Source organism: Ranitomeya imitator, chromosome 2 (genome assembly GCF_032444005.1).
Source record: "Ranitomeya imitator isolate aRanImi1 chromosome 2, aRanImi1.pri, whole genome shotgun sequence".
In the NCBI taxonomy this organism is placed as follows: domain Eukaryota; kingdom Metazoa; phylum Chordata; class Amphibia; order Anura; family Dendrobatidae; genus Ranitomeya; species Ranitomeya imitator.
In genome coordinates, this window is record NC_091283.1 from 848,121,492 (window position 1) to 848,135,285 (window position 13,794).

Consider the following 13,794-nt stretch of genomic DNA (forward strand, 5'->3'; position numbering starts at 1 on the left):
CACCATTGTAGTAAACCCTCTCTGGTGACGCGTACACTCGCTTTCCGGATTACCTATAAAACGTTTATTATGAAATGCTTGTATGTGGATACTTACCCTGAATTTATCTATATATTGTAAACATATGGATGTTTTACATTAGTTTGCGCACAGCTTGGGAGGTTTTTATGGTCTTCTTGCATTAGCCTATTTTCACTGTATAGTTGTTTTACATTTTTATGCTACTTGTAAACTATTCATTATAATAAACTTAGATTTTTAGTTTGAATTCAAAGTTTCAATCTGTTTTGTTAGGTTTGATTTTTTTTTTTTTTTAATAGTGGCCACAGATTTGTTTTTCTGACACAGAGATCCAAATTCCCTGCATGGGGAAAATTAATCAGAATGTTCCTCTTTCAGTGACCACTCGGGGAGCTCAAGAACACAGCAAGCAATAAGCTCCTGAGCTCCCTCTAGTGGATATCACAATCTGAAACTATCCGAAACCTGCACAAGACAGACAATCGCAGAATATTTGACTCTTCTGGATTGAAAATAACAAAATAATAAAATGTTAGAGAGCGAGTGACTACCTAATTATTTCCTTGCCACAGACAGTAAAGGAGCTGCTACATCGAGTTGACAGTATAAGTGCCCTAAGAACAGCACCACATAGATAATCTTTCTTAGAAGCCTTATGGTCTCCTGGTGGATTCTTCCTACATCCTCAGATCAGAGCTGGAGCAATGACACAATGTCTTTCTAGACCAGCTACATACTTAAAAGTGCGTGACAAATGACATTCTAGAGCAACTGCATCCTCAGACCTGAGCTGGAACAATATATTTGCCACGCTAAATGGCTTCTTTTGGACAAAGAGCGGCTTCTGGGGAGGAATCCAGAGCAGCACAGCGAAGAACGGTCTAAGTCAGAACTGATAGTACTGAAAGTGATGTTGAGGCTAGTTCCTAGAGACGCCGGTTCCTAGAGCGATGTAGACGGCAGTTCCTAGAGCGATGTAGACAGCGGATCCTAGAGCGATGTAGACGCCAATTCCTAGAGCGATGTAGACGGTGGTTCCTAGAGCAATGTAGACGACGGTTCCTAGAGCGATGTAGACGGCGGATCCTAGAGCGATGTAGACGCCAATTCCTAGAGCGATGTAGACGGTGGTTCCTAGAGCGATGTAGATGATGATTCCTAGAGTGATGTAGACGGCGGTTCCTAGAGTGATGTAGATGATGATTCCTAGAGCGATGTAGATGATGATTCCTAGAGCGATGTAGACGCCGGTTCCTAGAGCGATGTAGACGGCGGATCCTAGAGCGATGTAGACGCCAATTCCTAGAGCGATGTAGATGATGATTCCTAGAGTGATGTAGACGGCGGTTCCTAGAGCGATGTAGATGATGATTCCTACAGCGATGTAGACGGCGGTTCCTAGAGCGATGTAGACGCCGGTTCCTAGAGCGATGTAGACGGCGAATCCTAGAGCGATGTAGACGACAATTCCTAGAGCGATGTAGACGGCGGTTCCTAGAGTTATGTAGACAGCGGATCCTAGAACGATGTAGATGATGATTCCTAAAGCGATGTAGACGCCGGTTCATAGAGCGATGTAGACGGCGGTTCCTAGAGCAATGTAGACGCCGGTTCCTAGAGCGATGTAGACGCCGATTCATAGAGCAATGTAGACGGCGGTTCCTAGAGCGATGTAGACGGCGGTTCCTAGAGTGATGTAGATGATGATTCCTAGAGCGATGTATACACCGGTTCCTAAAGCAATGTAGACGGCGGTTCCTAGAGCAATGTAGACGGCGGTTCCTAGAGCGATGTAGACGGCAGTTCCTAGAGCAATGTAGACGGCGGTTCCTAGAGCGATGTAGTCGGCGGTTCCTAGAGCAATGTAGACGGCGGTTCCTAGAGCAATGTAGACTCCGGTTCCTAGAGCGATGTAGATGATGATTCCTAGAGCAATGTAGACGCCGGTTCCTAGAGTGATGTAGACGCCGGTTCCTAGAGCGATGTAGATGATGATTCCTAGAGCAATGTAGACGCCGGTTCCTAGAGCGATGTAGACGGCGGTTCCAAGAGCGATGTAGACGGCGGTTCCTAGAGCGATGTAGACGCCGGTTCCTAGAGCAATGTAGACGGCGGTTCCTAGAGCAATGTAGACGCCATTTCCTAGAGCAATGTAGACTCCGGTTCCTAGAGCAATGTAGACGCCGGTACCTAGACCGATGTAGACGCCGGTTCCTAGAGCGATGTAGATGATGATTCCTAGAGCAATGTAGACGCCGGTTCCTAGAGCGATGTAGACGGCGGTTCCTAGAGCGATGTAGACGGCGGTTCCTAGAGAGATGTAGACGGCGGTTCCTAGAGCAATGCAGACGGCGGTTCCTAGGGCAATGTAGACGCCGGTTCCTAGAGCAATGTAGACTCCGGTTCCTAGAGCGATGTAGACGCCGGTTCCTAGAGCGATGTAGACACCGGTTCCTAGAGCGATGTAGATGATGATTCCTAGAGCGATGTAGATGCCGGTTCCTAGAGCGATGTAGACGGCGGTTCCTAGAGCGATGCAGATGATGATTCCTAGAGCAATGTAGACGCTGGTTCCTAGAGCGATGTAGACGGCGGTTCCTAGAGCAATGTAGATGCCGTTCCTAGAGCAATGTAGACGCCGTTCCTAGAGAAATGTAGACGCCGGTTGCTAGAGCAATGTAGATGATGATTCCTAGAGCGATGTAGACGCCGGTTCCTAGAGCGATGTAGACGGCAGTTCCTAGAGCGATGTAGACGCCGGTTCCTAGAGCGATGTAGACGGCGGATCCTAGAGCGATGTAGACGCCAATTCCTAGAGCGATGTAGACGGCGGTTCCTAGAGCGATGTAGATGATGATTCCTAGAGTGATGTAGACGACGGATCCTAGAGCGATGTAGAAGCCAATTCCTAGAGCGATGTAGACGGCGGTTCCTAGAGTGATGTAGTCAGCGGATCCTAGAGCGATGTAGACGGCAGTTCCTAGAGCGATGTAGACGGCGGTTCCTAGAGCGATGTAGATGATTCCTAGAGTGATGTAGACGACGGATCCTAGAGCGATGTAAACGCCAATTCCTAGAGCGATGTAGACGGCGGTTCCTAGAGTGATGTAGACAGCGGATCCTAGACCGATGTAGATGATGATTCCTAAAGCGATGTAGACGCCAGTTCATAGAGCGATGTAGACGGCGGTTCCTAGAGCAATGTAGACGCCGGTTCCTAGAGCGATGTAGACGCCGGTTCATAGAGCAATGTAGACGCCGGTTCCTAGAGCGATGTAGACGGCGGTTCCTAGAGCAATGTAGATGCCGGTTCCTAGAGTGATGTAGATGATGATTCCTAGAGCGATGTAGACACCGGTTCCTAGAGCAATGTAGACGGCGGTTCCTAGAGCGATGTAGATGGCGGTTCCTAGAGCGATGTAGACGGCGGTTCCTAGAGCGATGTAGACGCCGGTTCCTAGAGCGATGTAGACGGTGGTTCCTAGAGCGATGTAGATGCCGGTTCCTAGAGTGATGTAGATGATGATTCCTAGAGCGATGTAGACACCGGTTCCTAGAGCAATGTAGACGGCGGTTCCAAGAGCGATGTAGATGGCGGTTCCTAGAGCGATGTAGACGGCGGTTCCTAGAGCGATGTAGACGCCGGTTCCTAGAGCAATGTAGACGGCGGTTCCTAGAGCAATGTAGACGGCGGTTCCTAGAGCAATGTAGACTCCGGTTCCTAGAGCGATGTAGACGGCGGTTCCTAGAGCGATGTAGATGATGGTTTCTAGAGTGATTTAAGTGATGGTTCCTAGAGCGATGTAAACGGTGGTTCCTAGAGCGATGTAGATGATGATTCCTAGAGCAATGTAGACTACGGGTCCTAGCGCGATGTAGATGCCGGTTCCTAGAGTGATGTAGATGATGATTCCTAGAGCGATGTAGACACCGGTTCCTAGAGCAATGTAGACGGCGGTTCCTAGAGCGATGTAGATGGCTGTTCCTAGAGCGATGTAGACGGCGGTTCCTAGAGCGATGTAAACGCCGGTTCCTAGAGCAATGTAGACGGCGGTTCCTAGAGCAATGTAGACGGTGGTTCCTAGAGCAATGTAGACTCCGGTTCCTAGAGCGATGTAGACGCCGGTTCCTAGAGCGATGTAGACGTCGGTTCCTAGAGCGATGTAGATGATGATTCCTAGAGTAATGTAGACGCCGGTTCCTAGAGCGATGTAGACGGCGGTTCCTAGAGCGATGTAGACGGCGGTTCCTAGAGCGATGTAGATGATGATTCCTAGAGCAATGTAGACACCAGTTCCTAGAGCGATGTAGATGGCAGTTCCTAGAGCAATGTAGATGCCGTTCCTAGAGCAATGTAGACGCCGTTCCTAGAGAAATGTAGATGATGATTCCTAGAGCGATGTTGACGCCGGTTCCTAGAGCGATGTAGACGGCGGTTCCTAGAGCGATGTAGACACCGGTTCCTAGAGCAATGTAGACGGCGGTTCCTAGAGCGATGTAGACGGCGGTTCCTAGAGCGATGTAGATGATGGTTTCTAGAGTGATTTAAGTGATGGTTCCTAGAGCGATGTAAATGGTGGTTCCTAGAGTGTCGGCATCACACTCAGTCTGAGCAGCCTTTGGAAGTGGGGAATCACCAGAAATAAATACACAAGACACGTCTTGTATAGTGTATCACTGGGAAGTCTCTGAAGCACCCCTGCCTTCAAGGTGCTACCCCTTCTTTATATAGTTGTTTCAGTAGGTTTAGTGGTTATACAAGTTTTGCATGTTTAAACAAAGAGACAAAACAGGAAAGAAAGAAAAGAAAAGAAAACAGTTTCGTGGGCGGCAGTTTCACAACAAACAGTACAAAGGCAATTCCACAGACAAGAAAAACAGGATTTCATACTATAGCTAAAATGTCCTTGAATGGACAGGTCAATATTTATCACAAATTCTTTTTTTTATTTTTGTTCATTGAGGTAATCATTTTTGTTCTGCTCTTCACAATCCCCCCTTTGACATATTCCATTCAAAACCTTGTCGATCATTTTAGTCATTCTTTTTGTGATATTACAAAAAAAAACTTTATATTCTCGCATCCATTACACAAAATTTATTTGTGCATACCGAGATACCCTTGAGTACAACCTTGCTTATTCCTAGGTACCCATTTTCCTCCCTTGAATGCTAAATATTGTAAGTTGTCTATTTTTCCTGTAAGATTGCCCTGCCACCAAGGAAATTCTACCCATCCCACAATTGGTATGGCGATAGTAGTATTCCATAGTCTAGTATTACCAGTTTGGTTGTTGGCCAGGTTGTCTGAACAATTAGGCCAAGCGAATATTTCTTCAGCTGACACGGGAACTGCTAGAAAAGGTATACTTGTGGCTGATACTGGTGAATGGGTACAGATCCAACAATCTGCCAGGGGTTGCGTATTATTTAACAAGTCATGCACTAATTTTCTATGATGTTGTACGAATCTATTGTTCAAAGGGGCTAGAGAATTCAGTCTTTCCCATGCCTCCGTTGAGGTTAACATTATTAACATCAATATCATGAGTCTTATACTGCTTTTTTGCAATGGCTTGCATGTATCCATGATGCCTTTCCTTCAAGCTTGACTGCTGTTGGAGTTGTTAACAGGACTTGGAAAGGTCCGTCAAATCTCGGTTCCAGAGTCTTTCTGGTGTGTCTTTTCACGTAGACTTGATCACCACGTTCCAACTTGTGGCCTCCTTCGAGATTTTCTGGATCTGGAAGGGAAGCAAAAACTTGCGAATGCACTTTAGTTAAACGTTTTTGTAATTCTTGTACATAAGCAGTTAAAGTCTCAGTATTCAACATCAGTTGTTGTGGAAAATAACAACCCAAATTTGCTGCTCTACCAAAAAGAATCTCATGTGGTGACAGCTTAGCCTTCCCCCTTGGGGTGTTTCGGATGGAATACAGGGCAAGTGGTAGACACTCGGTCCAAGGCTTTCCTGTTTCTGCCATGGCCTTCTGGATTTTTAATTTTATTGTCCCATTTAATCTTTCCACTTTACCTGAACTCTGTGGATGATATGGAGTGTGAAACTGGTTTTCTACTCCCAACATTTTCATAACATTCTGGAATATTTCCCCAGTAAAATGGGTACCCCTATCTGACTCGATCACCTCAGGCATGCCGTAACGGGGTATCAGTTCATGTGCTATTTTAATGGCAGTAGTTTTTGCTGAGGCTCTACGAACTGGATAAGCCTCTGGCCACCCTGAGAGCATGTCCACACACACAAGCACATATTCGTATCCATTGTACCTAGGAAGTTGGATGTAGTCGATCTGGAGTCTTTGAAAGGGATACAGTGGTCTTACATGATGCTTGGTTGGAGTTTTAATGGCCTGACCTGGATTGTGTGCCAGGCATATAGCGCATGCAGCACACATGTTCCGAGCAAAATTACCAAAGCCTGGAGCCAACCACCTTTCTTTTACCTTGAGCGTCATACCATTTGCCGACACATGCGTGGGTAGGTGGAGGTCACTTGCCACTGCGGGGTACCAGGCTCTGGGTAAACACAACAAAGTTCCTTTTTTCCATAATCCTTGCTGATCTTCTGCCCCTTTTTTCTGCCACTGCCCTCGTTCTTCGTCGTCTACCTGTTTCTGAGCTTCCTTCAATCTTTCCTCATCATCTTCAGAGCTATCTAGTGTGTGGGCATGATGTAAGGGTTTACGTGCTGCCTGTTTTGCTGCCTTATCGGCTTTATCGTTACCCCTGGCTTCCTCGGTGTCGAGTCTCACATGTGCAGCTACCTTTATCACCGCTATTTCTTTAGTTTCTTGTGCTGCCTCCAGAATCTGTCTAATGAGGGAGGCATGTTTAACAGGTTGGCCTGAAGCAGTCATATAACCTCTGGCTCTCCATATTACGCCAAAATCGAAAATAATGCCATGTGCATATCTAGAGTCAGTGTATATGTTTGCTGTCTGATCTTTGGCTATTTTTAGAGCTTCAACTAATGCCGTAAGTTCTGCTTCTTGTGCAGACTGATTAGCAGGGAGAGGTTCTGCTTTCAGCACTTCATGCTGAGTTACTACCGCATAACCTGTATGAAATTGTCCATTCATATCTGCATATCTACTGCCATCTATGAAAAGTTCAAATGTAGCATTACAGAGTGGCTTGTCACGTACATTACATAAGCCCTGAGTCTCTTGTTCCATTAATTGTACACAATCATGCATTGACTTTGATGGGTCAAAGGAGTTGGAGAGTGCAGTTTCCTCAGGTATGGTACCCCCCTCAGACTCTAAAGGGAGCAAAGACGCGAGATTAAGAGTCTGAATCCTGGCAAAGGAAATGTTGGGCGGCAGTAGTAGGGAACATTGGAGACGGAGGTGTCTGGCCATTGAAATATATTTAGGTTGGACCTGGTTAAGAATGCCATGTACATCATGAGTGGTCTGAACTAGAAGTGGGTGATCAAGAACAATCTCAGAAGCTTTATCTAATAACAGTGAAATTGCGGCTACTACTCTTACACAAGAAGGTGCGGCTCTAGCTACAGGGTCCAGATGAGCTGATATGTATGCCACAGGTCTCTGTTTGTTTCCATGTTTTTGTGTGAGCACCCCTGTAGCATGTGAGGATATCTCAGCTGCCATCAATTGAAAAGGTTTAGTGTAGTCTGGGAGTCCCAAAGCCGGAGCTGATACCAGTGCTGTTTTCAAAGAGGAAAATGACTGTTTAGCCTCTTCACTGAGTGAATATGGTGTGTTGGCAATACAGTCATATAAAGGCTGCATGAGTTGACTTGCATGTATGATCCACTGTCTACAGTGTGAAACAATACCTAGGAAAGCACGCAGCTGTTTGTGATTCCTGGGTTCAAGCATGTTACATATGGCTTCCGTACGTTGAGGTGTGAGGTGTCTGATGCCCTGTGATATGCAGCGACCTAAAAACACGACTGTTTGTTGACAAGCCTGGAGTTTCTGTCTATTTACTTTACAGCCTTCTTGCGCTAGGAAAATTAAGAAATTAACAGTTGAGGTAACTACCGTCTGCTCATCAGGGCAACAAATAAGTAAGTCATCTACATACTGTAGAATGACTACTCCTGGTTCTGGGATGACATTTTTTAGCACGGTCTGCATTGCTTCAGAGTACAAAGTTGGTGAGTGTACCATACCTTGTGGCAATCTTGTCCATGCTAATTGTTTACCCTTGAATGTAAAGGCAAACAAATGCCAACAGTTCTTATGTAGTGGCACAGAAAAAAATGCGTTTGATAAGTCAATTACCGTAAAATATGCAGCAGTGCTGGGAATTTGAGACAGTAAGGTATGAGGATTCGGTACCACAGGGGTGACCGGTGCCAAAACCTTATTGATTTCCCGTAAGTCGTGCACCATGCGATATTTCACCATAGTTTCTTTGGAGGACACTTTCTTTTTAACAGGATATAAGGGTGTATTGGCGGGTGACCTGATTTCTACCAAAACACCTTGTAACACATAATCCTGAATTTGTTGAGAAATCGCCTGTTCTTGCTGGGTGCTGATGGGGTATTGCCTAAGCTGAGGTAATATGGTTCCCGGGGCAGTTTCTAACAGTATAGGAGCTACTGATAAAAATCCTACATCAGTGTCTCCTTTTGCCCATAGGCTGTCAGGAACCCGAGACAAGTCAATTTTTGCTTGTTGAGTGTAAATTTCGGGAAAATCCTCCATTGCCTGTATTCTAACATATGGTTCCAGAGTTTCTGCATCTTCAGGGATGGTCAGCATAACTGTGCCATCTTCTCTAAAATGGATGTTTGCATGCATTTTACTTAAGACATCAGTACCCAACAAGCAGGTAGGTGCACCTTTAGCAAATAAAAATTTGGATACAAAAGTTTTAGGGCCAAAGCTCACATTTAAAGGTTTTGTAAAGGGCAACGCCTGAATTTTACCATCATACCCTTCTGCATATGTAACTTTTGAGGATATATTGTCAGGATATGGTAAAAAGTCCTGATTTAAAATGGAGGATGTTGCTCCCGTATCTATCAGAAAAGGTACATTTTTACCCTCAACTTCAACTTGTATTATTGGTCTTCTAGAAGGAAGAGAGACCTGCATAACTTTCAGTCATTCTGAGCTGTCTGTTTGATCAGGCACTGGGTTATTTATCCTATTTTTGGGTACAAAGGTTCCTGAATCTATATCTGCTTTTCTCTTCCTACATTCCCTTTGGAAATGTCCTGGCTTCTTACAGTAATGACAAGTAAACTTTTGATTAGCAGAGCCAGTATTAGCCTGTGCAATTCTTACTGGCTTAGAATTTTCTCTTAAGTCCATTTCTATCCCTACAGCTTTCTGTCTAGCCAGGTGTGGGTCTTCCAAGGTTCTCCAATCAGGGGTTGCGGCCTTAAGCTTTTCCTTCACTTTTGGAGACAATCCATCTATAAAGGTTTTTGTAACTAACCTCATCATTCCTGGAGCGGTTAGATCCATGCCTTCATCTCTGAAATTATTTTCTACACTTAGATAATATTCGTCTACTGATTGTCCAGATTTCTGAGCCACCACTCCCGTTGTTCCTCTCTGCCTCTGTCTCTCCCTCATGAAAACCATTACGTGATCTACAAATTGTGTACCTGATTCTATCGTTTGTAAGGCACCATCTCCTGCTTGGGGCCTATGTACCTGTAGATTCGCTAATAGCTCCTGGAAGAGTCCAGGAGTCATTTTCATTCTACATAATTCTTCTCCATCTGCCCAAACTCCAGCGTGAGTCTGCATAATTTGCTGTATATATTGTGCAAATCTAACTGGACACTGGGTGGGATCTGGTGCGTTATGCAAGAGAGACATGCCTTCAGCGGGGGACCAAGGGAAATATTGTCGAGTTTGGTGATATCTAGTTCCCATTACTCCGTCAGCACCAGGTTCCCTAAAGGGTCTTGGTACTACCCTAACAGGGGCAAGTACAGCGCCATGTCTAGGTGTACCACAGGCTAGGCAATCGTTTCTCCAGTCTGGATTTTGTTGTCCACAGTGCGGACATACCCATCCTCCTGGTCCGGCTAAACTTTGAGGTGGTGTTTGGAGAAAAGATGGGGCATGTGGGTTAAGGTATGGGGGTGGGGTATTTTTAGATTCCACATTTTGTTTTTCTCCACAGCCTGTGGGTCTAATACACCACTTTTTACTCTGTTGATTATATGTCCATCCCTCATTTTCTGCTACCCTAGAGACATCAATCAATGCTTGGATCTGATCTATCCATTTCTTGTCTCTGATTATGCCTTTTTTCCTTTCCTGAATTCCTTCCCATAGTTTTCTACTAAAAGCTTCTGCCCTAGTAACTCCAAACTTACTAAAAATCTTTTTCAGCCCCTTAGTGGCATCTTCACCACTTCTCTCCTTTATGATAGTATAGATATCTAATTCTTCTGGTTCCGACTTTGTTTGCTTATTCCCCATTTTCTTATCCTGAGCTTTCTTGCCCTAGGTGGCGTTTGGGTATGAGAATACCTCGTTACCTTCTTCCTAAGGAGCTAGGATGTCTTTTTCTTGCCCTAGGTGGCGTTTGGGTATGAGAATACCTCGTTACCTTCTTCCTAAGGAGCTAGGATGTCTTTTTCTTGCCCTAGGTGGCGTTTGGGTATGAGAATACCTCGTTACCTTCTTCCTAAGGAGCTAGGATGTCTTTTTCTTGCCCTAGGTGGCGTTTGGGTATGAGAATACCTCGTTACCTTCTTCCTAAGGAGCTAGGATGTCTTTTTCTTGCCCTAGGTGGCGTTTGGGTATGAGAATACCTCGTTACCTTCTTCCTAAGGAGCTAGGATGTTTAAACTGTGTTGATGTAAGAAAATCCTGATTCCTACACCTATAGCAAACAACACAAATGCAACCAGACAGAAAAAGAAAAAGAACATACAACGTATCTTGTCCCAGGCTAATTTATCTGTCCTGGGCTTATACTATCACATACAACGTATTCTTGTCCCAGGCTAATTTATCTGTCCTGGGCTCATACTATCATACACTTATCCGTCACCAGGTTTTTGTCAAAGACAGGATCAGAGATTGAACATAGGCGCGGAGGTCTCCCCGAAAGGACGCAACCACGTTGCCCAGTGGGACAGTCACTTCTTCTGTTTCAACCCCCTGGGCGGCTTATAGGGCTATTCCCAACTTCCACACACCTTCTATTCACATTCACTCTCATTCAATGCCGTACTCCGTGAGGTGATCAATTCCTAAATAGTTCAAGAACCCGAGCTATAGGTATCCTCCTCTACTAGAACTACCCGCTAAAGAACACGACACAGAAAATCTTACGGACAGTGCAGGGCAGATATAAGAGATCTAACAGTGTCTCTTACCTGGCCAGGTTTTCATTGAGGTAATCATTTTTGTTCTGCTCTTCACAAGAGCGATGTAGATAATGATTCCTAGAGCAATGTAGACTACGGTTCCTAGAGCGATGTAGACGGCGGATCCTAGAGTGTACAGTAGTTGGCGGTTCCTAGAGCAATGCAGACGGCGGTTCCTAGAGCGATGTAGACGACGGTTCCTAAAACGATGTAGATGATGGTTTCTAGAGTGATTTAAGTGATGGTTCCTAGAGCGATGTAAACCCTGGTTCCTAAAGCGATGTAGCGGTTCCTAAAGCGATGTAGATGATGATTCCTAGAGCAATGTAGATGGCAGTTCCTAGAGCAATGTAGATGCCGGATCCTAGAGCGATGTAGACAGCGTTTCCTAGAGCGATGTAGACGCCGGTTCCTAGAGCGATTTAGACAGCGGTTCCTAGAGCGATGTAGAAGCCGGTTCCTAGAACGATGTAAACGGTGGTTCCTAGAGCGATGTAGATGATGATTCCTAGAGCAATGTAGACTACGGTTCCTAGAGCGATGTAGACGGCGGTTCCTAGAGCGATGTAGACGGCGGTTCCTAGAGCGATGTAGATGATGATTCCTAGAGAGATGTAGATGATTCCTAGAGCGATGTAGACAGCGGATCCTAAGTGATGTAGATGATGATTCCTAGAGAAATGTAGACGGCGGTTCCTAGAGCGATGTAGATGATGGTTTCTAGAGCAATGTAGACGACGGTTCCTAGAGCGATGTAGACGGCAGTTCCTAGAGCGATGTAGATGATGATTCCTAGAGCGATGTAGACGGCGGTTCCTAGAGCGATGTAGACGGCGGATCCTAGAGCGATGTAGACGCCAATTCCTAGAGCGATGTAGACGCCAATTCCTAGAGCGATGTAGATGGCGGTTCCTAGAGCGATGTAGATGATTCTTAGAGTGATGTAGACGACGGATCCTAGAGCGATGTAGACGCCAATTCCTAGAGCGATGTAGACGGCGGTTCCTAGAGTGATGTAGACAGCGGATCCTAGACCGATGTAGATGATGATTCCTAAAGGGATGTAGACGCCAGTTCATAGAGCGATGTAGACGGCGGTTCCTAGAGCAATGTAGACGCTGGTTCCTAGAGCGATGTAGACGCCGGTTCATAGAGCAATGTAGACGCCGGTTCCTAGAGCGATGTAGATGGCGGTTCCTAGAGCAATGTAGACGCCGGTTCCTAGAGCGATGTAGACGGTGGTTCCTAGAGCGATGTAGATGCCGGTTCCTAGAGTGATGTAGATGATGATTCCTAGAGCGATGTAGACACCGGTTCCTAGAGCAATGTAGACGGCGGTTCCTAGAGCGATGTAGATGGCGGTTCCTAGAGCGATGTAGACGGCGGTTCCTAGAGCGATGTAGACGCCGGTTCCTAGAGCAATGTAGACGGCGGTTCCTAGAGCAATGTAGACGGCGGTTCCTAGAGCAATGTAGACTCCGGTTCCTAGAGCGATGTAGACGCCGGTTCCTAGAGCGATGTAGACGCCGGTTCCTAGAGCGATGTAGATGATGATTCCTAGAGCAATGTAGACGCCGGTTCCTAGAGCGATGTAGACGCCGGTTCCTAGAGCGATGTAGACGGCGGTTCCTAGAGTGATGTAGTCAGCAGATCCTAGAGCGATGTAGACGGCAGTTCCTAGAGCGATGCAGACAGCGGTTCCTAGAGCGATGTAGATGCCAATTCCTAGAGCGATGTAGACGGCGTTTCCTAGAGCGATGTAGATGATGGTTTCTAGAGCAATGTAGACGACGGTTCCTAGAGCGATGTAGACGGCAGTTCCTAGAGCGATGTAGACAGCAGTTCCTAGAGCGATGTAGACGCCAATTCCTAGAGCGATGTAGACGGCGGTTCCTAGAGCGATGTAGATGATGATTCCTAGAGCGATGTAGACGCCGGTTCCTAGAGCGATGTAGACGGCAGTTCCTTGAGCGATGTAGATGATGATTCCTAGAGTGATGTAGACGGCAGATTATAGAGCGATGTAGACGCCGGTTCCTAGAGCGATGTAGACGGCAGTTCCTAGAGCGTTGTAGATGATGATTCCTAGAGTGATGTAGACGGCGGTTCCTAGAGCGATGTAGACGCCGGTTCCTAGAGCGATGTAGACGGCGGATCCTAGAGCGATGTAGACGCCAATTCCTAGAGCGATGTAGACGGCGGTTCCTAGAGCGATGTAGATGATTCCTAGAGTGATGTAGACGACGGATCCTAGAGCGATGTAGACGCCAATTCCTAGAGCGATGTAGATGGCGGTTCCTAGAGTGATGTAGACAGCGGATTTTAGACCAATGTAGATGATGATTCCTAAAGCGATGCAGACGCCAGTTCATAGAGCGATGTAGACGGCGGTTCCTAGAGCAATGTAGACGCCGGTTCCTAGAGCGATGTA

The 13,794-nt window shown here is 46.1% G+C and overlaps 1 protein-coding gene across 1 annotated transcript; it reads right to left on the reverse strand.

Moving 5' to 3' along the window:
* Window positions 1-1,657: 1,657 nt before the first annotated feature.
* On the reverse strand, window positions 1,658-11,400 carry LOC138666889 (uncharacterized MFS-type transporter YtbD-like). Its single transcript, XM_069755068.1, has 6 exons — window positions 11,373-11,400; window positions 3,473-3,670; window positions 3,281-3,406; window positions 2,828-3,166; window positions 2,212-2,475; window positions 1,658-1,827 (listed from the first exon to the last, which is right to left on the reverse strand). Exons 1-6 carry the CDS (start codon window positions 11,398-11,400, stop codon window positions 1,658-1,660), a joined length of 1,125 nt encoding a protein of 374 aa, XP_069611169.1.
* Window positions 11,401-13,794: the final 2,394 nt, after the last annotated feature.